This window comes from Chamaea fasciata, unplaced genomic scaffold (assembly GCF_029207755.1).
Source record: "Chamaea fasciata isolate MVZ Bird 193981 ecotype frontalis unplaced genomic scaffold, bChaFas1.0.hap1 SCAF_510, whole genome shotgun sequence".
Lineage (NCBI taxonomy): Eukaryota > Metazoa > Chordata > Aves > Passeriformes > Sylviidae > Chamaea > Chamaea fasciata.
The window spans coordinates 48399-72086 of NW_027094595.1; the positions used below are offsets into that span (position 1 = coordinate 48399).

The 23688-nt window shown below is 55.7% G+C and overlaps 4 protein-coding genes and 1 non-coding gene across 5 annotated transcripts; 2 read left to right on the top strand and 3 right to left on the bottom strand.

Annotated features, from left to right (window-relative positions):
* Nucleotides 1–591: 591 nt before the first annotated feature.
* BANF1 (BAF nuclear assembly factor 1) lies at nucleotides 592–2407 on the bottom strand. Its single transcript, XM_066208897.1, has 3 exons — nucleotides 2315–2407; nucleotides 1673–1803; nucleotides 592–1403 (listed from the first exon to the last, which is right to left on the bottom strand). The coding sequence occupies exons 2-3, from the start codon at nucleotides 1796–1798 to the stop codon at nucleotides 1257–1259; spliced, it is 273 nt and encodes a 90-aa protein (XP_066064994.1). The 5' UTR covers nucleotides 1799–1803; nucleotides 2315–2407; the 3' UTR covers nucleotides 592–1256.
* Nucleotides 2408–3147: 740 nt separating this feature from the next.
* On the bottom strand, nucleotides 3148–7411 carry TRMT112 (tRNA methyltransferase activator subunit 11-2). Its single transcript, XM_066208894.1, has 4 exons — nucleotides 7298–7411; nucleotides 6820–6921; nucleotides 4342–4434; nucleotides 3148–3545 (listed from the first exon to the last, which is right to left on the bottom strand). The coding sequence occupies exons 1-4, from the start codon at nucleotides 7376–7378 to the stop codon at nucleotides 3444–3446; spliced, it is 378 nt and encodes a 125-aa protein (XP_066064991.1). The 5' UTR covers nucleotides 7379–7411; the 3' UTR covers nucleotides 3148–3443.
* Nucleotides 7412–8266: 855 nt separating this feature from the next.
* On the top strand, nucleotides 8267–18578 carry RPL10 (ribosomal protein L10). The gene is made up of 7 exons (XM_066208889.1): nucleotides 8267–8318; nucleotides 8416–8452; nucleotides 9167–9219; nucleotides 11456–11563; nucleotides 14934–15072; nucleotides 17074–17236; nucleotides 18238–18578. The coding sequence occupies exons 2-7, from the start codon at nucleotides 8430–8432 to the stop codon at nucleotides 18388–18390; spliced, it is 639 nt and encodes a 212-aa protein (XP_066064986.1). The 5' UTR covers nucleotides 8267–8318; nucleotides 8416–8429; the 3' UTR covers nucleotides 18391–18578.
* LOC136305604 (small nucleolar RNA SNORA70) lies at nucleotides 15527–15673 on the top strand. Its single transcript, XR_010725377.1, has one exon. It is a non-coding gene; the product is annotated as a small nucleolar RNA SNORA70 (small nucleolar RNA).
* A 156-nt stretch (nucleotides 18579–18734) lies between the features above and the next one.
* LOC136305593 (PDZ domain-containing protein 4-like) lies at nucleotides 18735–23682 on the bottom strand. Its single transcript, XM_066208888.1, is given in 5 exon segments — nucleotides 18735–20883; nucleotides 21268–21360; nucleotides 21997–22083; nucleotides 22086–22100; nucleotides 22879–23682. Coding segments are annotated over 5 exon segments (1485 nt in total). The 5' UTR covers nucleotides 23020–23682; the 3' UTR covers nucleotides 18735–19734.
* Between the last annotated feature and the right edge of the window lie 6 nt (nucleotides 23683–23688).

Consider the following 23688-nt stretch of genomic DNA (forward strand, 5'->3'; position numbering starts at 1 on the left):
TCCTTCCCCGGGTTCCCTAAATCCTCCCCCCAAATCTTTCCCCGGGTCCCATAAATCCCTCAAATCCCCCAAATCTTTCCCCGGGTTCCCTAAATCCTCCCACCCCCCGAACTCCCTAAATCCTCCCCCCAAATCTTTCCCCGGGTCACCTAAATCCTCCCACCCATAAACCCCTCAAATCTTTCCCCGGGTTCCCTAAATCCTCCCCCCAAAGGCCAAATTCTGCCCCCAGATCCCCCCCAAATCTTTCCACCTCTCCCCAAATCCCTCAAATCCATCCCGGGGTACCCCTAAATCCACCCAGCCCCAAATCCTTCCCTGGGTCCCCTAAATCCTCCCCCCAAATCTTTCCCCAGATCCCATAAATCCCCCAAATCTTACCCCGGGTCCCCTAAATCCTTCCCCGAAATCTTTCCCCGAACCCCCTAAATCCGCCCCCCCAAATCTTTCCCCGGGTCCCATAAAACCTCCCCCCAAATCCCTCAAATCCATCCCGGGGTACCCCTAAACCCTCCCACCCCCAAACCCCCTAAATTCTTCCCCCAAATCCTTCCCCGCGCCCCCCCCCCAAAATCCCAGCACGCCTCCAGGTACAGCACAGCAAAACCTTTATTGTTTAGAAAATCAGTTTAGAAACCAACGCGGAGGGGCGCCCCCAAAAATAACACAGACCCCGTGAGGGGGAGGGGGACACCCCAAAATAACACTAATGGCGCCGAGGGAGGGAGGGAGAGAGGGAGGGGGGGCGCACCCCAAACGAGCACAGACCTCCCCGCGAGGGCGGCACCCCAAAATCCCACCCTGCTCTGGGGGGAGGGGGAGGTGGGGACCCTCCCTCACCTCCCCCCAGGTGGTTTTGGGGGGATGAGGGAGGGGTGGGACCACCCCCACCCCTTCCCCGGGATGTGTTTTGGGGGGTGGCAGCACCGGTTTGGGGGTCCCACAGGGAGACCCCGCCACCAAAAGTGGTTTTGGGGTCTCTGGAGGGGCTTTGGGGATCCCCCGAGGTGGTTTTGGGGGGGTCCCTGGGGAGGTTTGGGGGTCCACAGAGATGGTTCTGGGGTCTCTTGGAGAAGTTTTTAACTCCCCGGGATGATTTTGGGGTGCCCCCAACCCCTCCCAGGAACATCCGGCAGCTGGAACTCGCCAGGAATTCGAGGGGATTTCTGAGGTGCCGGGGTGGAGTTCGGGGTGCGGGGAGGATTTCGGGGCGCAGGGAAGGGTTCGGGGGTGCCCGTTTTTTGGGGAGGGGGGGCTCAGAGGAAGGCGTCGCACCACTCGCGCAGGCAGCCCGAGCAGTCCCGGCTCTGTTTGGCGTTAGCCCCGCACGTCTCCTTGAGCCACTCCCGGAACAGCTCCTCGTCCTTGCGCAGCACCAGGAACTGCCCCAGCACCACGTACGCCTGCCGTGGGGACAGCGATGTCACCGGGGCCTTGGGGACACCGCCGAGGGTCACTGCCACCCTCCCATGTCCCTCAGTGTCCCCAACGGCTCCTGGTCCTGGTGGTCTCCTGCACAAGCTGTCCTCAATGTCCCCCCTCTTGGCCAAGCCTTTCCTCAGTGTCCCCAGGTGTCCCCGATGTCCCCAGGTGACCCCGATGTCCCCAGCTGTTCCAGGTGTCCCCAGGTGTCCCCGATGTCCCCAGGTGTCCCCGATGTCCCCAAGCCCACCTTGTCGAACCCTTTCTCCTCCAGTTTCCTGCCCAGCACGTCCCCGATCCCGGCCAAGGTCCCCACGGGTTTCTCCCCCATCGGCTCCGCCACAAAGTCCCGGTGCTTCTGTGACGTCGAGGACATGGCGCCTGGGGACAGAGGGGACACTGAGGGGACAGCGAGGGGACAGCGAGGAGACAGTGAAGGGACACGGGGACAGAGCGAGGGGACATGGGGGGACACGGTGAGCGACGTCGGCACAGGATGGAGACATGGGCACAGGCTGGGGACACCGGGACAGCGAGGGAGGGGACAGGGACAAAGCCGGGGGGCTTTGGGGACACTCTGGGGACACGGACAGAGCTGGGGGCGGTGGGCACGGGGGACGACGAGGACCTGAGGGGACGTGGGGACAGAGCGGGGACAGGGACTGAGGGGACACTAAGGAGGACACTGAGGGGACACTGAGGGGACATCTCGGGCCCCCCGCCCCTCACAGACTCTCCCGCCCCGTCCCGCCCCTCGGGCCCTTCTCGCTCCTCCCATTTCCCCCCCTCCCGCCGCCTCGGGTGCCCTCCCCGCCGCTCAAGGTCCCCTCCGTGTCTCCTCTGTCCCCTCAGTGTCCCCTCAGTGTCCCCTCTGTCCCCCTCCCGCCCTCACCGTCCCCTCGGGCCGCTCCAACCGCCGCTCCCGCCTCAGGCCGCTGCCGCTACGCACTGACGTCACATCCGGACGGCGGCGCCCCGTGCTGCCGCCACTTCCGGCAACCACCGAGACGAAAGAGCGGAGCGGCGGCAGCCATGCGGCGCTCTGGGATCACAGAGAGGAGACGAGTCCTCCAAGGTCCTCCCGGTGCTCCGGGACACCGGGAAAAGGCTCCAGGTGCTCCTGGAACGTCTCCAGCTTCACCCCGGAGCTTCCAGAACTCCCGGAGAGCGTCTCCAGGTGTCTCCTGCTCACCTGGATGGTTCCAGGTTGTCCCCCCAAAAAATCCTCCCCGTGGTCCCCGCGCCACCCCCCTCAATCCATCCCAGGGGATTCTCACAAGGGGATCCTCGAAGAGATCCCAAAAAATGGAGATTTCGGGGCAATATCGGACGAAAAAAGGGATTTTTTTTAAAATTAAATTCATGGGGAAAATTACGAATTTAATGGGGAGGCGGGAATATCGGGAATAAAGACACGGGGAGAGCAAAGGGAAAAGGGACGGAGTTTTGGGACGGAAAAGGGAGACACGGGGGCCAAAGAGGATTTGGAGGCGAAGTATAAAATGTTTAGGGCAAAGAAAGAGATTTTTGGGGGAAATCCGGATTTGGGGCCACAAAGGAGGGAGCTGGGACAAAGGAAATGGATCTGAGGGTAAAACTGGCGGATTTGGAGATAAAACCAGGGATTCGGGGGAAAACCAACCTGAAATTCAGGGGAAAATAAAAATATTTGGGGCAAAACCGGGGAATTTCGGGAAGGGAGGAGGAATTCAGGGGGAAGAAAAGTTAAGGGGAATTCTCCGTTTATTACGCAAACAGAACAGATTTCCCGCCCAAAATGCAAATGAAGGCGTCCTAATTTGCATAGGGGAGGAGCCTCATTGAGACCACGCCCGTATGCAAATGAGGCAGAACAACCCACGCCCCTTCACGGCTCTAACAGCGGACGAACTCCAGGCCCAAATTTTCGGGGCAAACCCGCGGGAATTCGGGGTTTCCAACAATCCCACATCGAGGGAGGGGCTCGACCCCATTCCGGAGACCCCTCCCCAATAAATCTGGGGGGTCCTGACCCCCCTTTTTCAGGCCTCGTCCTCGGTCAGGAGCATGTTGGGGACCCCCTTGGAGATGGGGAAGCGTCGCCCCGAGTCCGGGCACTGCAGGGACCCCTCCAGCACCTCCACCTGTTCGGGGGGCGAAGGGGGGAAATTTGGGGGGGGGACCTAAGGTTTGGGGACCCCCCCCCCTCAAATTTTGGGGACCCCCCCATAAAGTTTGGAGACCCCCCGAGTTTTGGGGACCCCCCCCCTCGGTTTTTGGAGACCCCCCCCCCCCCCTCCCCACCCTGAGGTTTGGGGACCCCCAGAAGGTTTTGGGGACCCTCCCCGAAGGTTTGGAGACCCCCCCCCCCCGAGTTTTGGGAACCCCTCCATGGGTTTTGGAGACCCCCCCCAGAAAGTTTGGGGACCCCCCTGAAGGTTTAAAGACCCCCCGAGTTTTGGGGACCCCCCCTGAGAGTTTAAAGACCTCCCGAGTTTTGGGGAACCTCCCTGAAGGTCAGGAGATCCCCCGACTTTTGGGGACCCCCCAATGGGTTTTGGGGACCCCCCCCAGAAAGTTTGGGTCCCCGAAAGTTTGGAGACCCCCCGAGTTTTGGGGACCCGTCCAGAGGTTTTGGGGACCCCCCCCATAAGGTTTGGAGACCCCCCGAGTTTTGGGGACCCCCCAATGGGTTTTGGAGACCCCCCCAGAAAGTTTGGGGACCCCCCCAAAAGTTTGGAGACCCCCCGAGTTTTGGGAACCCCCCCTGAAGGTTTGGGGACCCACAGGAGGTTTGGAGACTCCCCCCCCCATAAACTTTGGGGACCCCCCCCCGAAAGTTTGGAAACCCCCCGAGTTTTGGGGACCCCCCCCGAGGTTTTGGAGACCCCCCCCCGAGGTTTTGGGGACCCCCCCGAGGTTTTGGGGACCCCCCCGGACCTCGAGCAGCACGTGGTGGAGGCGGCGCAGGAATTCCTCGTCGCCCTCGTAGTTGGGGAGGGGCTCGGGGGGCAGCTCCGAGGGGTGCCCCAACTGGTTTTGGGGAGGGGGGCGGGGGGGGGCAAAATGAATCTGAGGAGGGTTGGGAGACCCCCCCCCGTCCAAAAAATAAATGGGGATGTCCCCCAAAGCTCAAATTCCATCAGGATCCCAAAATTTGGGGTTTAGGGTCTGAAACTTGGGAGCCCCGAAATTAGACTGGACACCCCCCAAAAAATCTGACAGTCCTGGGCCCCCCCAAAATCTCCCCCCAATCAAAGATTGTTTTGTTCCCAGAGACCCCCCCCAAAAAAAAGGACCCCTTCTGAACTCCCCTTCTCCTGGAGCCCCCAAATTGTCCTCCAGACCCCAAAATTCCCCCCCAGACCCCCCCAAAACCCCCCAGACCCCAAAAACCTGCTCAAATTCCCCCTCAGACCCCCCAAAACCCCCCCAGACCCCAAAAACCTGCTCAAATTCCCCCTCAGACCCCCCAAAACCCCCCAGACCCCAAAAACCTGCTCAAATTCCCCCTCAGACCCCCCAAAACTCCCCCCAGACCCCCCAAAACTCCCCCAGACCCCAAAAACCTGCTCAAATTCCCCCTCAGACCCCCCAAAACTCCCCCCAGACCCCCCAAAACTCCCCCAGACCCCAAAAACCTGCTCAAATTCCCCCTCAGACCCCCCAAAACTCCCCCAGACCCCAAAAACCTGCTCAAATTCCCCCTCAGACCCCCCAAAACCCCCCAGACCCCAAAAACCTGCTCAAATTCCCCCTCAGACCCCCCCAAACCCCCCAGACCCCAAAAACCTGCTCAAATTCCCCCTCAGACCCCCCAAAACCCCCCAGACCCCAAAAACCTGCTCAAATTCCTCCTCAGACCCCCCCAAACCGACCCCCCCCTCTCTCCCGGGGCCCCGAAATTTCCCCCAGACCTCCCAAAACTCCCCCTAAACCCCCAAATCCCCCCGAATTCCCCCTCAGAGCCCCCAAATCCCCCCTTTAGACCCCCCAAAACTTCCCCAGCCCCCAAAAATCGCCCCCAAATCCACTTCAGACCCCCCAAAATGTCGAAAAAATTCCCCCAGACCCCAAAAAATCTCCCTGAAATCCCCCCTCAGATCCCAAAATTATCCCCCCTCCAAATTCTCCCCCAGACCGACCCTCCCTCTCTCCCGGTGCCGCCCATTTCCTGTTCCCGTTCCCCGTTCCCGGTTCCCATTCCCCGTTCCCAGTTCCCATTCCCGTTCCCGGTTCCCGTTCCCGGTTCCCATTCCCGGTTCCCCGTTCCCAGTTCTCCGTTACCCGTTCCCATTTCCCGATTCCCGTTCCCAATTCCCCGTTCCCTGTTCCCGTTCCCGGTTCCCATTCCCGATTCCCGGTTCCCGTTCCCTGTTCCCGGTTCCCATTCCCGGTTCCCGGTTTCCCGTTCCCCGTTTCCCATTCCCGATTCCCGGTTCCCCGTTCCCGTTCCCCGTTCCCTGTTCCCGGTTCCCATTCCCCGTTCCCGGTTCCCATTCCCGGTTCCCGGTTCCCATTCCCCGTTCCCGGTTTCCATTCCCGGTTCCCGGTTCCCATTCCCGGTTCCCGGTTTCCATTCCCGGTTCCCGGTTCCCATTCCCCGTTCCCAGTTTCCCATTCCCGGTTCCCGGTTCCCGGTTCCCATTCCCCGTTCCCGGTTCCCATTCCCGGTTCCCGGTTCCCATTCCCTGTTCCCGGTTTCCCGTTCCCCGTTCCCGGTTTCCCATTCCCGGTTCCCCGTTCCCGATTCCCGGTTCTCGGTTCCTGGTTCCCATTCCCGATTCCCGGTTCCCATTCCCGGTTCCCCGTTCCCGATTCCCGGTTCCCATTCCCGGTTCCCGGTTTCCCATTCCCGATTCCCGGTTCCCATTCCCGGTTCCCCGTTCCCGATTCCCGGTTCCCATTCCCTGTTCCCGGTTCCCATTCCCGGTTCCCGGTTTCCCGTTCCCCGTTCCCGGTTCCCATTCCCGGTTCCCGGTTCCCATTCCCCGTTCCCGATTCCCGGTTCCCCGTTCCCATTCCCCGTTCCCTGTTCCCGGTTCCCATTCCCCGTTCCCGGTTCCCATTCCCGGTTCCCATTCCCGATTCCCGGTTCCCATTCCCGATTCCCGGTTCCCATTCCCGGTTCCCGGTTCCCATTCCCGGTTCCCGGTTCCCGATTCCCCGTTCCCGGTTCCCATTCCCGGTTCCCCGTTCCCGATTCCCGGTTCCCATTCCCCGTTCCCGGTTCCCATTCCCCGTTCCCGGTTCCCATTCCCGATTCCCGGTTCCCATTCCCCGTTCCCGGTTCCCATTCCCGGTTCCCGGTTTCCCATTCCCGATTCCCGGTTCCCATTCCCTGTTCCCGGTTCCCATTCCCGGTTCCCGGTTCCCATTCCCGGTTCCCGGTTCCCATTCCCGGTTCCCGGCTCTCACGCTCTCCGCCGCCTCCCGCAGCGCGTCCCAGCGCAGCCGCGGCACCAGGCGGGACACGAAGGCGGCGTTGAACGGAACCGGCCGGACCCGAACCTCGGCGGCCTGCGGGGAACCGGGATTAACGGGGCAGGAACCGGGCGAGAACCGGGAGGGAACCGGGATAACGGGACGAGCTGCTGGGGGTAACGAGGGAGAGGTACCGGGGCCGCCAACGGGGGATTTACCGGGAGAAATGAGGATTTAACGCGGGATTTACCGGGAGAAACGCCGCGGTTTAACGGAACATTCATTGGGCGATAACGGGAGAGGGAACGGGAGTGACGCGAAATTCACGTGGCGGCCCCGATGGGAACCGGGAACGGCGGCGGCGCCTTCCCGGGGGCGCTCGGGGAGCTCTGCCCGTCCCCCCCCCCGGTTCCCGGTTCCCGGTTGCCGGTTCCCGGTTCCCGGTTGCCGGTTCCCGGGGCTCTGCCCGCACCTCGATGCGCAGCGGGAATCCGCCGCCGGGCCGCAGCCCCGGCACGTGAGAGCTCAGCAGGTTGTGGGTCAGCAGCTTCATGGCGCCGCTTCCGCTTCCTCCGCGTCACTTCCGGTTTAAAGGCAATTACCATGGTAACGGGGGGCGAGGCTTATCCCGGAAGTGGGCGAGGCTTTTCTTAAAGGCGCAGCGCCAGAAAAGGAATTTTCCCCTCCCCTCCCCCACCCAGGACCTCAAAACCATCGCAGGGAGCCCCAAATCCTGAAGAATCGCCCCCAAAAAACCCTTCCGAGCTCCCCCGGTGACGAGCAGGAGCCGATGAAGGCGCCGCTGGGCGTAAATAAAGGACAACGATTGATCGTTTCCGTTCTCTTCGTCCTTCCCGGGTCCGGACTTCGTGTTTACGGTTTATAAATGATTTATTTGCCATCCTGGAAAGGAGAATAAGTTTTGAAATCGTTACGAAGCGCAATTTTTCTTTTTTTTCCGGACCCTCCTTTTTTTTAACTCTTCTAACCCCGAGGATGACCCCGCCTCCTTTATTCAAATTAGATGCAAATCACCCCAGCAACAACCCCGCCCTCTTCCCCTCACTGGGCTGGAAAAGGCGGGGTATGTAAATGATCAGTGACGTCACAGCGGATAACGAATCAGCGCTCAGACCCCTCCTACCGCCCTCACTGCGCGTGCGCTGCCCGCCCCGCGCTCTGATTGGCTGAGCTGCTCCTCTCTATGGTACCCGACCCCGGCAGAGCGGCTCCTTCCCTCTCGACGACCTCCCGCCATTCCCGCCGCCCTCCCGGGTCCTGTCCCCGCTCCTCCCGCGCCCTCAGAGCCCCGAGCTCCTCCCTCAGCCCCGGCAGCACCCGCCGGGACCGGCCGCGCTTTCCCCGCCATGAGTCCTCCAGGCGGCCAGAGCGCCGCCGGAAGTCAGCCGCGCCGCCGGAAGTGGGCGGGCGGTATAAAAGCGGCGCGCAGGCGCCCGCGGCCTCTTTCGGGCGCTCGGCGCGGTCGGAGCGGGGTGAGAGGCGGGCGGACCCGCGCGGGTTTGGCGGGTTTTTGAGGAGTTTTTTTGGGGTTTTACCGCCTTTAACCCATCCCGGTTTGTGTCCTCGCAGGTCCCGGAGCCGCCATGGGCCGCCGGCCGGCGCGATGGTGAGGGGCGTGACGTCATGGGGGGGTAGCGTGACGTCATTGCGGGCTGAAAAGGGTCGGGGGGTTGCGGGGAGGGTAAAATAAAGGCGGTTTGGGGGGCTTAGGAAGGGGTTTAGGGTGTTAAAACAGAGTTTTGAGGTGTTTAAAAAAGGTCTGGGGGCGTCGCGGGCGGTTTAAAAAGGGAGATTTCGGGTTTAAAAAGGGAAATTTCGGGTTTAAAAAGGAAATTTCGGGTTTAAAAAGGAAAATTTCGGGTTTGAAAGAGTTTGGGAACGTTAAAAAAGGGTCCGGAGGGGTTTAAAAAAGTGTTTTGAGGTGCTTGAAAAAGGGTCTGGGGGTTTCTGGGCCCGCTGGGGTTTTAAACGGGTTTTTAAAAGGTTTGGGGTCCCTAAAGAGTTTTTAAAAAAATTAAACTTTGGGGTTTTTAAAAGGATTTGGGGGCATCGAGGAAGGGTTAGAAAGGGAATATTTGGGGTTTAAAAGGGTTTGGAGGAGTTTAAGAAAGGTTTTAAGGTTTAAAAATGGGCTTTGGGTTGGAAAAAAACCAATTTTTGGGGGTTTTAAAAGGGTCTGGGGGCTTCGAAGCGGCAGGGTCGGGACTCCGGGGGGTTTATTTGGGTCGGGGGGTTTTTAGGGGTTCGTTTTGGGGTGCAGGAAGGAATTTTTGTTCTGGATTTTGGGGGGTTTTAATCCCTGTTTTTCCTCCATTTCCAGTTACCGTTACTGCAAGAACAAACCCTACCCCAAATCCCGCTTCTGCCGGGGGGGTCCCCGGTGAGTCCCGACCCCAAAATCCCAACCCGGGGCTTCAAAACATCCCAAATTCTCCTAAAACCATCTTAAAACCCTTCAAAATCGTCCCCAAAACCATCTCAAAAGCTCAAAATCTTCTTTAAATCTTCCCAAAACCTTCCTGCAACCCCCAAAAATCCCTTAAAACCCCCAAAATCCTCCTTAAAACGTCTCAAAATTCTTCTTGATTCGCCAGATTCTCCCAAGACTCTTCTCAAATTGTGTTAAAAACCCCAAAAGCCTTTTAAAGAAATCCAAAATCTTGTCCAAATCCTCCTAAAAACCTCCAAAATTCTCCCAGAAACCCCAAAATCTTCCCTGAAACCCCTCAAAATCTTCTCTGAACCCCCAAAATCTTCCTCAAAACCCCCCAAATCCTCCTAAAAACCCCAAAATCCTTTTCTAAACCCCGCAAATTCAGCCCAAAACCCCCAAATTCCCCCCAAAACCTCCAAATCCTTCCAAGATCCTCCCAAATCCTCTTAAAAATCCCGAAATTTTCTCTCAAAATCTTTGTAAAACACCCAAAAGTGCCCAAATCCTCTCCCAAAATCCCCAAAATTTCCTGGCAAAAAACCCCAAATCCCCCCAGATCCTCCCAAAATCCTCCCACAGCCCCAAAATCCTCTTAAAAACCCTGAAATCTTCCCTAAAACGCTTCAAAACTCTCCTTCAATCCCCCCAAAACCCCAAATCCTTCCCAAAATCCTCCCCAAAGACCCCAAAACCCTCAAAATCCTCCTAAAACCCCCAAAAATCCTCCCCGAACCCCCAAAATCCTCCCCACAGACCCCGAAATCCTCTTAAAACCCCCAAAATCCTACTTAAACCCCCCAAAATTCTCCCCAAAACACCCAAAATTCTCTTAAAATCCCCAAAAATCCTCCTAAAACCCCCAAAATCCTCTTAAAACCCCCAAAATCGTCCGTGAACCCCCCAAAATCTTCCTCAAAGATTCTCAAATCTTCCCCAAAACCCCCAAAATCCTTCCTGAACTCTAAAAAATCCTCCCAAAACCCCAAAATCCTCCCCAAAACCCCCAGAATTCTCCTAAAATCCCCAAAAATCCTCCCTAAACCCCCCAAAATCCTTCTAAAACCCCCAAAATCTTTCTAAAACCCCTCAAAACCCTCCTGAACCCCCAAAAACCCTTCCAAAAGACCCCGAAATCGTCCTAAATTCTCCAAAATCCCTCTAAAAGCATCAAAAATCCTCCCCAAAACACCCAAAATCCTCCTAAAACCCCCAAAAATCGTCCCCAAAACACCCAAAATCCTCTTAAAACCCCCAAAATCGTCCGTGAACCCCCAAAAATCCTCCCCAAAGACCCCAGAATCCTCCTAAAACGCTCTTAAACGTCAAATTCCTTTTCTAAACCCCCCAAATTCCCCCCAAACCCCCCAAATCCTCTCCAAAACCCCCAAAATCCTTCCTGAACCCCCAAAAATCCTCCTAAAATCCCCAAAAATCCTCCTAAAACCTCCAAAATCCTCTTAAAACCCCCAAAATCGTCTGTGAACCCCCCAAAATCCTCCTCAAAGACTCCCAAATCTTCCCTAAAACCCCCAAAAATCCTCCCTGAACCCCCAAAATCCTCCTAAAATCCCCAAAATTCGTCCCCACAGACCCCAGAATCCTCCTAAAACGCTCTTAAACGCCAAATTCCTTTTCTAAACCCCCCAAATTCCCCCCTAAACCCCCCAAATCCTCTCCAAAACCCCCCAAAATCCTTCCTGAACCCCCAAAAATCCTCCCAAAACCCCCCAAAAATCCTCCCCAAAGACCCCAAAATCCTCCTAAAACGCCCAAAATCGTCCCCAAAGACTCCCAAATCCTCCCCAAAACCCCCAAAATCCTCTTAAAATCCCCAAAATCCTCTTAAAACCCCCCAAAGTCCTCCCTGAACCCCCAAAAATTCTCCTAAAATCCCCAAAATCGTCCTAAAATCCCCAAAAATCCTCCTAAAACCCCCCAAAATCCTCTTTAAACCCCCAAAAACGCTCTTAAAAAACCCCCCAAAATCCTTTTCTAAACCCCCCAAATTCCTCCCCAAAACCCCTCAAATCCCGCCAAAATCCCCAAAATCCCCCCAAAATCCCCCCAAAATCCCCCCAAAATCTCCCCAAATCCTCCCAAAATCCCCCCAAAATCCCCAAAATCCCCCCAAAATCCCCCCAAATCCCCCCTGACCCGTGTGTGTCCCCCCCGCAGATCCCAAGATCCGGATTTTCGACCTGGGCAGGAAAAAGGCCAAAGTGGACGAGTTCCCCCTGTGCGGGCACATGGTGTCGGATGAGTACGAGCAGCTCAGCTCCGAGGGTAAGGCACGCGGGATTGGGGGGTTTGGGGGGAAAATGGGATTTTGGGGGGAAAATTGGGATTTTGGGGGGGAAAATGGGATTTTTGGGGGGAAAAATGGGATTTTTGGGGGGAAAAATGGGATTTTTGGGGGGAAAATTTGGGATTTTTGGGGGAAAAATGGGATTTTGGGGGGGAAAATGGGATTTTGGGGGGAAATTTGGGATTTTTGGGGGAAATTTGGGATTTTTGGAGGGAAAAATGTGATTTTGGGGGGAAATTTGGGATTTTGGGGGGAAAAATGGGATTTTTGGGGGAAAATTTGGGATTTTTGGGGGAAAAATGGGATTTTGGGGAAAAAATCTGGAATTTTTGGGGGGAAAAAAGGGATTTTTGGGGGAAAAACGGGATTTTTGGGGGGAAAAATCTGGAATTTTTTGGGGGAAAAAAGGGATTTTGGGAGGGAAATCTGGAATTTTTGGGGGGAAAAATGGGATTTTTGGGGGAAAAAACGGGATTTTTGGGGGAAAAAACGGGATTTTTGGGGGAAATCTGGGATTTTTGGGGGGAAAAAGGGATTTTTGGGGGAAAAATGGGATTTTTGGGGAAAAAAATGGGATTTTGGGGGAAAATTTGGGATTTTTGGGAGGAAAAATGGGATTTTGGGGGGAAATTTGGGATCTTTGGGAGGAAAAACAGGATTTTTTGGGGGAAAAACAGGGTTTTTGGGAGGAAAACTGGGGTTTTTGGGGGGGAAACTGGGATTTTGGGGGGAAAATCTGGGATATTTATGGGGGAAAACGAGATTTTTGGGACAAAAACTGGGATTTTTGGGGGGAAAAACGGGATTTTGGGGGAAAAAACGGGATTTTTGGGGGAAATCTGGGATTTTTTGGGAGGAAAAACGAGATTTTTGGGAGGAAAACTTGGAATTTTTGGGGGGAAAATGGACTGTTTGGGATTTTTGGGGGGAAAACTGGGATTTTTTGAGGGATGAAAAGGAGAAAATTTGGGGTTCTTTGGGGGGGGTAAAACCACTGATGTTTGGGGGTTTTTTTGGGGGGAATTTGGGATTTTGGGGGTTTAAAATGGGGAAAAGTTGGGGTTTTGAGGGGTTAAAAATGGGGAAATTTGGGAAATTTTGGGGGAATTTGGGAAATTTTGGGGGAATTTGGGAAATTTGGGGGGAATTTGGGAAATTTTGGGGGAATTTGGGAAATTTGGGGGGAATTTGGGAAATTTTGGGGGAATTTGGCCGTTCCAGGAGGGATTTGGGGTGTCTTGGGGGGAATTTTTGGCCTGGGGGGGGGTTGGGATTTTTTAAGAGGAATTTTTGTGTCAAATTCCTGAATTTTCACCTAAACCCCATTTTCTCCTAAATCCCTGTGAATTTTCGCCTAAAAACCCCAAATTTTTCCCTGGAAACGTGGAATTGTTTTCCCTGGAAACCCCCAAACTCTCAGAATTTTGTCTAAAAATCTCAATTTTCCCCCAAAAAACCTCTGGAAACCTCCTGGATCGGCGCTGACAAGTAAAACACCCCAAATTTTCACTAAACCCTCAGATTTTTGCGTTAAAATCCTTTTTTTTTGCGTGAAAAACCCAAATTTTCACCTAAAACCCCCAAATTTTTACGTAAAACCCCCAAATTTTCGCCTAAAACCCCCAAATTTTTACGTAAACCCCCAAATTTTCACCTAAAACCCCCAAATTTTTACATAAACCCCCAAATTTTCACCTAAAACCCCCAAATTTTCACCTTAAACCCCCAAATTTTTACGCAAAACCCCCAAATTTTCACCTAAAACCCCCAAATTTTCACCTAAAACCCCCCAAATTTTTACGTAAACCCCCCAAATTTTTACGTAAAACCCTTAAATTTTCACCTAAAACCTCCAAATTTTCACCTAAACCCCCAAATTTTCACCTAAAACCCCCAAATTTTTACGTAAAACCCCCAAATTTTCACCTAAAACCCCCAAATTTTTATGTAAAACCCCCAAATTTTCGCCTAAAACCCCCAAATTTTCACCTAAAACCCCCAAATTTTTACGCAAAACCCCCAAATTTTCACCTAAAACCCCCAAATTTTTACGTAAAACCCCCAAATTTTTACGTAAAACCCCAAATTTTCACCTAAAACCCCCAAATTTTTACGTAAAACCCCCAAATTTTCACCTTAAACCCCCAAATTTTTACGTAAAACCCCCAAATTTTCATCTTAAACCCCCAAATTTTCACCGAAAACCCCCAAATTTTTACGTAAAACCCCCAAATTTTCACCTAAAACCCCCAAGTTTTCACCTAAAACTCCCAAATTTTTACGTAAACCCCCAAATTTTTGCCTAAAACCCCCAAATTTTTAAGTAAAATCCCCAAATTTTCACCTAAAACCCCCAAATTTTTGCCTAAAACCTCCAAATTTTCACCTAAAACCCCCAAATTTTTACGTAAACCCCCCAAATTTTTACGTAAAACCCTTAAATTTTCACCTAAAACCCCCAAATTTTCACCTAAAACCCCCAAATTTTCACCTTAAACCCCCAAATTTTCACCTAAAACCCCCAAATTTTTACGTAAAACACTTAAATTTTCACCTAAAACCCCCAAATTTTCACCTAAAACCCCCAAATTTTTACGTAAAACCCCCAAATTTTCACCTTAAACCCCCAAATTTTTACGTAAAACCCCCAAATTTTTACGTAAAACCCCCAAATTTTCATCTTAAACCCCCAAATTTTCACCTAAAACCCCCAAGTTTTTACGTAAAACCCCCAAATTTTCACCTAAAACCCCCAAATTTTTACATAAAACCCCCAAATTTTCACCTAAAACCCCCAAATTTCCACCTAAACCCCCAAATTTTCACCTAAAACTCCCAAATTTTCACCTAAACCCCCAAATTTTCACCTAAACCCCCAAATTTTCACCTTAAACCCCCAAATTTTTACGTAAACCCCCAAATTTTCACCTAAAACTCCCAAATTTTTACGTAAACCCCCAAATTTTCACCTAAAACCCCCAAATTTTCACCTTAAACCCCCAAATTTTCACCTAAAACCCCCAAATTTTTACATAAAACCCCCAAATTTTTACGTAAAACCCCCAAATTTTCACCTAAACCCCCCAAATTTTTACGTAAAACGCCCAAATTTTCACCTAAAACCCCCAAAATTTCACCTAAAACCCCCAAATTTTTACATAAAACCTCCAAATTTTTGCCTAAAACCCCCAAATTTTCACCTAAACCCCCCAAATTTTCACCTAAAACCCCCAAATTTTTACGTAAAACCCCCAAATTTTCGCCCAAAAACCCGGAATTTTTTGCCTGGAAACCCCCAAAACTCTCCGAATTTTGTCCAAAACCCCATTTTTTTCCCCCCCAAAACAGCCCTGGAGGCCGCCCGGATCTGCGCCAACAAGTACATGGTGAAGAGCTGCGGCAAGGACGGCTTCCACATCCGCGTGCGCCTGCACCCCTTCCACGTCATCCGCATCAACAAAATGCTCTCCTGCGCCGGGGCCGACAGGTCTGGGGGGGTCCCCGAAATCCCGGGGGGGTCCCCGAAATCCCGGGGGGGTCGTTGGGGTTTGGGGGGAGTCACCAGAGTTAAAAGGGGAAAAGTTTTCCAAACTTCGGGGTAGAAAAATCGCCCTGATTCGGTAAATTTTCCTAAAATTTGGAGGGGTTTTGGGGGGTCCCTGGGAGTTCTTCGAGTCCCCAGGGGGGTCCCCAAACTCCCGGGGGGGTCGTTGGGGTTTTTGGGGCGCTCCCCAAGGCTGCAGAAGATTCCCCCAAAACTCGTTTCAGCATTTTTAGCGATCCCTAAATTTTGTTTTTTCCGGGGGGGGGGGGGTCCCCATTGTCCCCCAGGGATGTCCCACCCCCCTTTTTGTTTTTTTGGGGAGGGGGTTTACCCCTGATAATTTGGAGGTGCCCCTCGTTAACCCTGGTTAGTTTAGGGGCGGCCCCCCGTTAATGACCCGCAGCTAATTAAGCCGGCCGTGGCCCCTCCCCCCCGTGGGCCCCGGCGTGCACTGGCTGCGCACAGTGACCCCTCCCCCCCCCGGCTGTGTAGGGACCCCTCCCCCCACCCTGGGGGGGCTCCCAAAGGGGCCGGGGGGACAAAATAACCCAGAAATGACCCCGAAATTATCCTGGGGGGGCAAAATAACCCAAAAATGACCCCAAAATTATCCTGGGGGGGTAAAATAACCCAAAAATGACCCCAAAAACTGTCCTGGGGGGGCAAAATAACCCAAAAATGATCCCAAAATTATCCTGGGGGGGGTAAAATAATCCAAAAATGATCCCAAAATTATCCTGGGGGGGTAAAATAACCCAAAAATGACCCCAAAAACTGTCCTGGGGGGGCAAAATAACCCAAAAATGATCCCAAAATTATCCTGGGGGGGGTAAAATAATCCAAAAATGATCCCAAAATTATCCTGGGGGGGCAAAATAACCCAAAAATGACCCCAAAAACTGTCCTGGGGGTCGGTAAAATGACCCTGGGGGGCACCCAAAGCCCCTTGAAGGTGAGTCTGGGGTCTCCCCTGTGCAGACCCCTCCCCAGTTCCCCGTTCCAGGCTCCAGACCGGGATGAGGGGAGATCTAAGGGATCCCACTCCCAACTTTACCAGGACCAGGGATACAAAACCTGGTCTGGAAATGGGTCTGGGGTCTCCGGGGGGTCTCTGGTCCCTCCCCGGTGCAGACCCCTCCCCAATTTCCCCTCAGACTCCAAACAGGGATGAGAGGAGCCTTCGGGAAGCCGCAGGGCACGGTGGCGCGGATGGGTCTGGGGTCTCTGGGGCAGCTCTGGGGCTGGGTCTGGGGTCTCCAGGGGGTCTCTGGTCCCTCCCTGGTGCAGACCCCTCCCCAATTTCCCCCCAGGCTCCAGACCGGGATGAGGGGCGCCTTCGGGAAGCCGCAGGGCACGGTGGCGCGGATGGGTCTGGGGTCTCTGGGGCAGCTCTGGGGCTGGGTCTGGGGTCTCCAGGGGGTCTCTGGTCTCTCCCCATGCAGACCCCTCCCCAATTTCCCCCCAGACTCCAAACAGAGATGAGAGGCGCCTTTGGGAAGCCGCAGGGCACGGTGGCCTAGATGGGTCTGGGGTCTCTGGGCTGGCTCTGGGGCTGGGTCTGGGGTCTCCGGGGGGTCTCTGGTCCCTCCCTGGGGCAGACCCCTCCCCAATTTCCCCCCAGGCTCCAGACCGGGATGAGAGGAGCCTTCGGGAAGCCGCAGGGCACGGTGGCCTGGATGGGTCTGGGGTCTCTGGGCTGGCTCTGGGGCTGGCTCTGGGGCTGGCTCTGGGGTCTCCAGGGGGTCTCTGGTCCCTCCCCATGCAGACCCCTCCCCAATTTCCCTCCAGGCTCCAGACCGGGATGAGGGGCGCCTTTGGGAAGCCGCAGGGCACGGTGGCGCGGATGGGTCTGGGGTCTCTGGGGCAGGTGTGGGGCTGGGTCTGGGGTCTCCAGGGGGTCTCTGGTCTCTCCCTGGTGCAGACCCCTCCCCAATTTCCCCCCAGGCTCCAGACCGGGATGAGGGGCGCCTTCGGGAAGCCGCAGGGCACGGTGGCGCGCGTGCACATCGGCCAGGTGATCATGTCCATCCGCACCAAGGCGCAGAACAAGGAGCACGTGGTGGAGGCGCTCAGGAGGGCCAAGTTCAAGTTCCCCGGGCGCCAGAAGGTACCTGGGACCCCCCAAAAACCCCCCCAAAAAAAATCCCCCTCCCCAAATTCCCCCAGACCCACCGTCGCTGGTGCCTTTTCCTTCGTCCTCAGGGATCCCAAACTTGAAAAAATTCTGCCCAAATTCTCTCCAAACCTCCTCAAAAAATACTCGGGATCCCCTCCAAAGATCTGGGGGACTCCCCTCAGGACCCCTCCCCAATTTCCCAGCCCCCTCCCCAAATTCACCAGCTAAATCGGGTTCCTTTCCATTTCCTTCATCTTCGGTGTTCCCAAACTCCCAAAAATTCTCCCCAAAATCCCCCAAATTCCCTCCGAACCCTCCCAGAAAGACTCAGGACCCCCCCCCCCCCAAAAAAATCAGGGTCTGGGGGGGTCCAAGTTCAAGTTTTGGGGGGGATTTTTGGGGTGCCTCAAATCCACATTTCCCAAGAAATTGGGGGCCCCAAAAACCCCAAAAGTCCAACGCGGGGGATCCCAAAATCCTGGAAATAATTGGGAGAAATAAATCGGAGGATCCCCAAATTTTTTCCTCTTGTTGAGGATGATTTCGGGGTCCCCCTTGAGGTTTTTTTTTCTTTTTTTTTGGGGGGGTCCCCCCTCTTTTCCCAAACCCACATCTCCAAAAAATGGGGGCCCCCAAACTTCCAACAAGGGGGATCCCAAAATCCATGAGGAAAACGTGATGGAAGGAACCTCGAGACCCCAAATTTTTTTCCTCTTGGGGGTAAAATTTGACCCCCCAATTTTTTTTTTCTTTCTTTTTGGGGTTCCCCCCCCCCCTTTTCCCAGATCCACATCTCCAAGAAACTGGGGATCACCAGTCTGAAAAAAGACCCCCCAAAAAACCCCCAAAATTCAAACCAAGGGTTTTCCCAAAATCCTTCAAATAAACGAGCGGGGAGAACCTGGCGACGCCCAGATTTTTTTCCTCTTGGGGGGGGATGATTTTGGGGTCCCCCTGATGGTTTTTTTTTTTTTGGGGGGGGGGTCTCCTAGATCCACATCTCCAAGAAGTGGGGCTTCACCAAATTCAACGCCGACGCCTTCGAGGAGATGGTGGCGCAGAAACGTTTAATCCCCGACGGCTGCGGAGTGAAATACGTCCCGTCCCGGGGGCCCCTGGAGCGCTGGAGGGCCCTGCACGCCTGAGACCCCCCAAAAAATCACCCGGGGGACCCCCCAAAACCTGCGGGGACCCCCCAAAACCCGCGGGGAACCCCCAAAATTCACAGGGAAACCCCCAAAATTTACAGGGAAACCCCCAAAATTTACAGGGAAACCCCAAAGGTGTGGAGGGGTCCGGGTGGGTTTTGGTGGAATAAAATCATTAAAAGGTTTTTTTGTTGTTCGGGGGGTTTTATTTTGGGGGGAGGGGAGGTCAGGGCTCCCCAAATTTTATCCCTGTGGGTTTTTTTGGGGGGATCCCCAAGCTTTGCCACCCCTCCCCCCTCCCCCCAAAAAAAAAAACCACCCCGAGGCTGCACCAAAAGGGGTGAAATGAGTAAAAACGAGATTTTAATTTTTGTTCTTCCATTCCCAAAGGCGGCCCCTCCCCCCCCCCCGACAGACACGGACAGGGTGGGGGAGGGGCGGACACGGTGGGGGGGGGGAGGGGAAACACCTCAGGATTTATTTTTTTGGGAAGATGGGGGGGGGGGGGTGGGGAGTGACAAAAATGTAAAAAAACCCTGAAAAAGCCCGAAATGACCCCAAAACTAACCACGGCCACAGACACGACAACGGGGGGAGGGGACACGGGGTGGGGGAGGGGGGCACGACCCCCCCCCCCTCATTTTGTGCTTGAGGGGGGAGGGGTTGGGGACAAAGGGGACACAGAGACACCCCCGGGGGGGGGGGGGAGGGGGGACAGGGGGGGTTTGCCCTTGAGGTGACAACTCCGGGAGGGATTTTCGGGGGAGGGGGGCGGCGGTGGTGTCCCCAAATCCCCTCCCCCCCCCTCCCCCGCGATGTCCCCGAGCCCTCGGGGAGGGGGGGAGGGTCCCAATGTCCCCCAATCCCTCGGGGGGGTCACACTGTCCCCAATCCCTCGGGGGGGGTGTCACCATGTCCCCAATCCCTCGGGGGGGGTGTCACATCCCTCGGGGGGGTGTCACAATGTCCCCAATCCCTCGGGGGGGGTGTCACCATGTCCCCAATCCCTCGGGGGGGGTCACACTGTCCCCCAAACCCTCGGGGGGGGTTCACAATGTCCCCAATCCCTCGGGGGGGGTGTCACCATGTCCCCAATCCCTCGGGGGGGGTGTCACCATGTTCCCAATCCCTCGGGGGGGGTCACACTGTCCCCAATCCCTCGGGGGGTGTCACCATGTCCCCAATCCCTCGGGGGGGGTTCACAATGTCCCCAATCCCTCGGGGGGGGTCACACTGTCCCCAATCCCTCGGGGGGTGTCACCATGTCCCCAATCCCTCGGGGGGGGGTGTCACCATGTCCCCAACCCCCCTCGCGGCGGCGGGAGTGGGGGCTGGGCTCCGTCACACGGTGGTGACCGAGAGCAGCGGGTGCTCCAGGCGCCCCCCGTGCTGCGCCAGCATCATCTCCTGGATCGTCACCCAGTTATCCAGGATGCGCCGGCTCCTCTTGCGCAAACCCCGCCGCGACCCCTGCCCGTGCTGCGAGCCCTCCGCGCCCCCCGCGCCGCTGCCGAGCCCCCCGAGCCCCCCCGGAGCCTCGGGCCGACCCTGGAGCAGCAACTCGCGGCGTCTCCGCTGTTCCCGAGCCCGGGCCAGGTGCTGCTTGCGCTGTTCGCGGCTCCAGTAACGGCCCGTCTTCAACTCGCTCCGCGCGTCGTCGTCGGTGGAACCTCCTCGTTCCTCCAGGATTTTGATGGCCCGAGCTTTGAGCAGCCGGTCCCGGCCGGGTCGTTTTCCCCGAGGGCCTTTCCCGGTACCGGGAGGTCCCGGCAGCGGCGGGGCAGCGGCTCCGAGCCCGGCTCGTAACAACAACGGGGAGCTGCGGGAACTCTCGCCCGTGTTGTAAGCGCTGGTGCTGTCGCGTTCCGGAGCCTCGGCGATATCGGCCAAAGGACCCTCGGCCACGCCGGCGCGGGGGTCTCGCCAAGCTCGGCGACCTCTCTCGCGGAGCCTCTCGAGCTGCTGAGCCCGCAGGAGGTGGCGGCATTTAAATTCCAAGTGTCGCAGCTCTTCCTCTAAACGCGCCAGCTCCGCCCGTCCCGCCGCTCCCGCCCCGCGGCCGCGAAGCGCTCGGTAACGCCGCAGCTCGGCGGGGCTCAGCGCGGCCAACGGCGGCGACGGCGAGCCCGGGAACGCCGCCGTTAATCCCGTTCCTAATCCCGTTCCTAACCCGGGTTCCAACCCCGCTCCGCGCCGCCCGCTCGATCCGCTCCCGGCTCTTCCCGCCGACCCGCAGCCGGAGCCGGTCCGAGCGGCCGCAGCTCCGCCGCCGGGTTTTGCTTGGAGCCGGGCCGTGTTTTGGGGAGAGATTTGAGGATTTTGGGGTTCCCGGCGAGGCGGCGGGGGTCGGGCCGGGCCCGGGGGACCCTCGCCGCCCTCCTCGCCCAGCAGGTCGTGCTCCGAGCTCTCCTCGTTGCGCGTGGATTCGTCCGTGCGCCCCACGCCGCTGTCGGGCTCGGCGCCGCGGCCGGGCGTGGCCGGGCTGGGGGGCTGCGGGGTGGGGAGGGGGCGTCAGGGGGAGACCCCCGCCCCCAAAAGAACCCAGGGTTCTCCTTTACAGCCCCTCCTGATCCCGCTCTTAGGGTTTATCGCCTTTATCGCCCCCCCCCCGGGCCCCCCAAAATTCCCTCCTCCAGCCCCTTCCCCAATTCCCCTGGAATCCCCCAGACCCATTTCAACACCCCCAACCCCATTTTCAAACCCCCCCATCCCAATTCTCCACATTTTTAAATCCCCCCAGCCCCCATTTTCCCCCCTCCCAATTCCCATTTCCCCCCCTATTTTTACCCCCAGCCCCATTTTTTTTCCATTTTCCCCCCTCCCCAATTCCCATTTTTTCCCCATTTTTCCCCATTTTTTTCCCCCATTTCTCACCTGCCCGGGGGGGGTCCAGGCCCCCCTGAGCTCCCCCTCCTCATCGGATCCGAACTCATCCAGGAAATCCTCCCGGTCACTGTCCTTCCATCGCTGGGGATCGTCACCATCATCATCATCATCATCTTCAGAGACCCCCAGAGCTCCCCGGGACCCCTCCCCAATTTCCCAGCCCCCTTCCCCTTCCCTTTAATTTATTTTAATTTTATTTTTAAAAATTCATTCTTGGCTCCTTTTCCACTCCGGGGATCCCAAACTCCCCCAAATTTTCCCCCCAAAACCCTCCAAATTCCCACTAAATCCCCCCCCCCCCTCAAATTCTTAGGATCTCCTCCCCTTCCCCAAAATTCTGGAGGGACCCCTCCCCCAATTTCCCAGCCCCCCCCCTCCCCAAATCCCGCTGCTCCATCATCGTTGTCTCCTTTCCCTTCACCTTTGGTGCCTCCCCCCCCCCAAATCCCAAAAATTCCCCCCAAATTCCCTCCAAAAATCCTCGTGACCCCCCACCCCCCCAAAAAAAAACCCCCTCTGAGACCCCCTCAGGACCCCTCCCCAATTTCCCAGCCCCCCCCACAACTCCCCTCCCACCCGAGTTCCAGCATCCTCGGCTCCTTTCCCTTCAACTTCGCTGCCCCAAACTCCCAAAAAATTCCTCCCCGAACCCCCCCAAAAACACTCTCAGGACCCCCCCCCCCCCCCCTCAAATTCGGGGGTCTCCCCCAGCCCCACCTGGCTCTCGGGCCGGGCCAGCAGCAGGGAGATGTTGGTTTGCTGCTCGCGGGTCAGGAAGGCCACGGCTTCTTCCCGGTCCCTGGATCTCCCACCCCGTTGATCTGCAATTTGGGGAGGGGGATAAAATTGGGGGGAAGGGGGGGGGGGGGGAGACCCCCCAAAACCCACCCCCCCAAATAAAGGGAGGGGGAGGAAAGGGGTTGGGGGGGGAGTGTAAAGGGGTTTTTTTTTGGGGGGGTTTAAAGGGGATTTGGGAGAATTCTGGGAGAAAATTTGGGGGTTTTGGGGGGGGTCCTGGGAAGGGGTGGGTTAAAGGGGTTTTTGGGGAGGGGGTCCTGGAGGGAAATTTTGGGGTGGGGGAGAGTCACGGGGAGGGGTTTTTGGGGGGATTCCTGGAGGGGAATTTTGGGAGGGTCTTGGAAGAGTTTGGGGGGATCTTGGGAGAAAAATTTTGGGGTGGGGGTCTTCACGGGGGGTTTTGGGGGGGTTTTTTTGGGGGATTATTTAGGATTTTTTGGGGGGGAAATTTTGGGGTTTTGGGGGGGTCTTGGGGGGTTTTGAGGAGGTTTTGGGGGGTTTTGAGGAGGTTTTGGGGGGTCTTTTTGGGGTGAGGGTCTCCATGGGGGGGTTCTCAGGGGTCCTGGAGGAGTTGTGGGGGGGTTTGGGGGGGCTCTGAAGGGGTTTTGGGGGGTCCTGGGGGGTTATTTTGGGGAAGGGGGAGGCAAACCCCAATTTTTCCCTCCTCCAAAAACCCCCCTCCCCCAAAAAAAAAAACCCCCCGAACCTCCCCCCCCCCTCTCCGAGGACACTTCAAGGACCCCTCCCCCCATTCCGAGACCCCCCCAAAATGTCCCCAAATTTCCCCCCCCAAAATCCCACCTGGACGATGCGATCGCCCTCGCGGATCCGCCCGTCCTTGGCTGCGATGCTGTTGGGGTTCACCTGGGGAGGGGGGAGGGAGAAAAAAAATCCCAATTTTGGGGAGGGGGTGTCCCTAAATTTGGGGGGATCCCATCCCATTAAAGCCCCCTCCCCCAGTGCTCCCAGAAAGGCCCCGACCCCCCTTTTTGGGGGGGGAATTTTGGGGGGTTTTTTAAAGGATTTTTTGGTGGTTTTTTTTAAATTTGGTGGGATTTTTTTGGATTATTTGGGGGGAAAATTTAAATTATTTGGGGCGGATTTTTTTAGGGTTTACCGGGGGATTTTTGGGGGGATTATTTAGGATTTTGGGGGGAATTTTTAGGGGATTATTTAGGATTTTTTGGGGGGGAAATTTTTGTCGATTTGGGAGATTTTTTTCGGATTTTTAGGGGGATTTTTAGGATTTTTTTGGGGGAAATTTTGCCGATTTGGGGAGATTTTTTTCGGATTTTTTTCGGATTTTTAGGGGATTATTTAGGATTTTTTGGGGGGAAATTTTGTTGATTTGGGGAGATTTTTTTCGGATTTTTAGGGGATTATTTAGGATTTTTTTGGGGGGAAATTTTGTTGATTTGGGGAGATTTTTTCGGATTTTTAGGGGGATTTTTAGGGGATTATTTAGGATTTTTTGCGGGGAAATTTTGCCGATTTGGGGAGATTTTTTTCGGATTTTTAGGGGGATTTTTTTGGGGAGATTATTTAGGATTTTTGGAGGGGATTTTTTTCAAATTTTTTTTGATTTTGGGGGAATTTTTCTGATTTTGGGGG

Excerpts from the sequence above, each read along its gene's own strand:
- BANF1 (XM_066208897.1), bottom strand. The coding sequence starts at position 1,798 with ATGTCCTCGACGTCACAGAAGCACCGGGACTTTGTGGCGGAGCCGATG. Across the intron at positions 1,404-1,672 it reads AGGAGAAAGGGTTCGACAAG|GCGTACGTGGTGCTGGGGCA; the intron begins GTGGGCTTGGGG and ends TCCCCACGGCAG.
- TRMT112 (XM_066208894.1), bottom strand. The coding sequence starts at position 7,378 with ATGAAGCTGCTGACCCACAACCTGCTGAGCTCTCACGTGCCGGGGCTG. Across the intron at positions 6,922-7,297 it reads GATTCCCGCTGCGCATCGAG|GCCGCCGAGGTTCGGGTCCG; the intron begins GTGCGGGCAGAG and ends GGTTCCCCGCAG. Across the intron at positions 3,546-4,341 it reads TCCACCACGTGCTGCTCGAG|GTGGAGGTGCTGGAGGGGTC; the intron begins GTCCGGGGGGGT and ends CCCCCCGAACAG.
- RPL10 (XM_066208889.1), top strand. The coding sequence starts at position 8,430 with ATGGGCCGCCGGCCGGCGCGATG. Across the intron at positions 8,453-9,166 it reads GGCCGCCGGCCGGCGCGATG|TTACCGTTACTGCAAGAACA; the intron begins GTGAGGGGCGTG and ends CTCCATTTCCAG. Across the intron at positions 15,073-17,073 it reads TCCTGCGCCGGGGCCGACAG|GCTCCAGACCGGGATGAGGG; the intron begins GTCTGGGGGGGT and ends ATTTCCCCCCAG.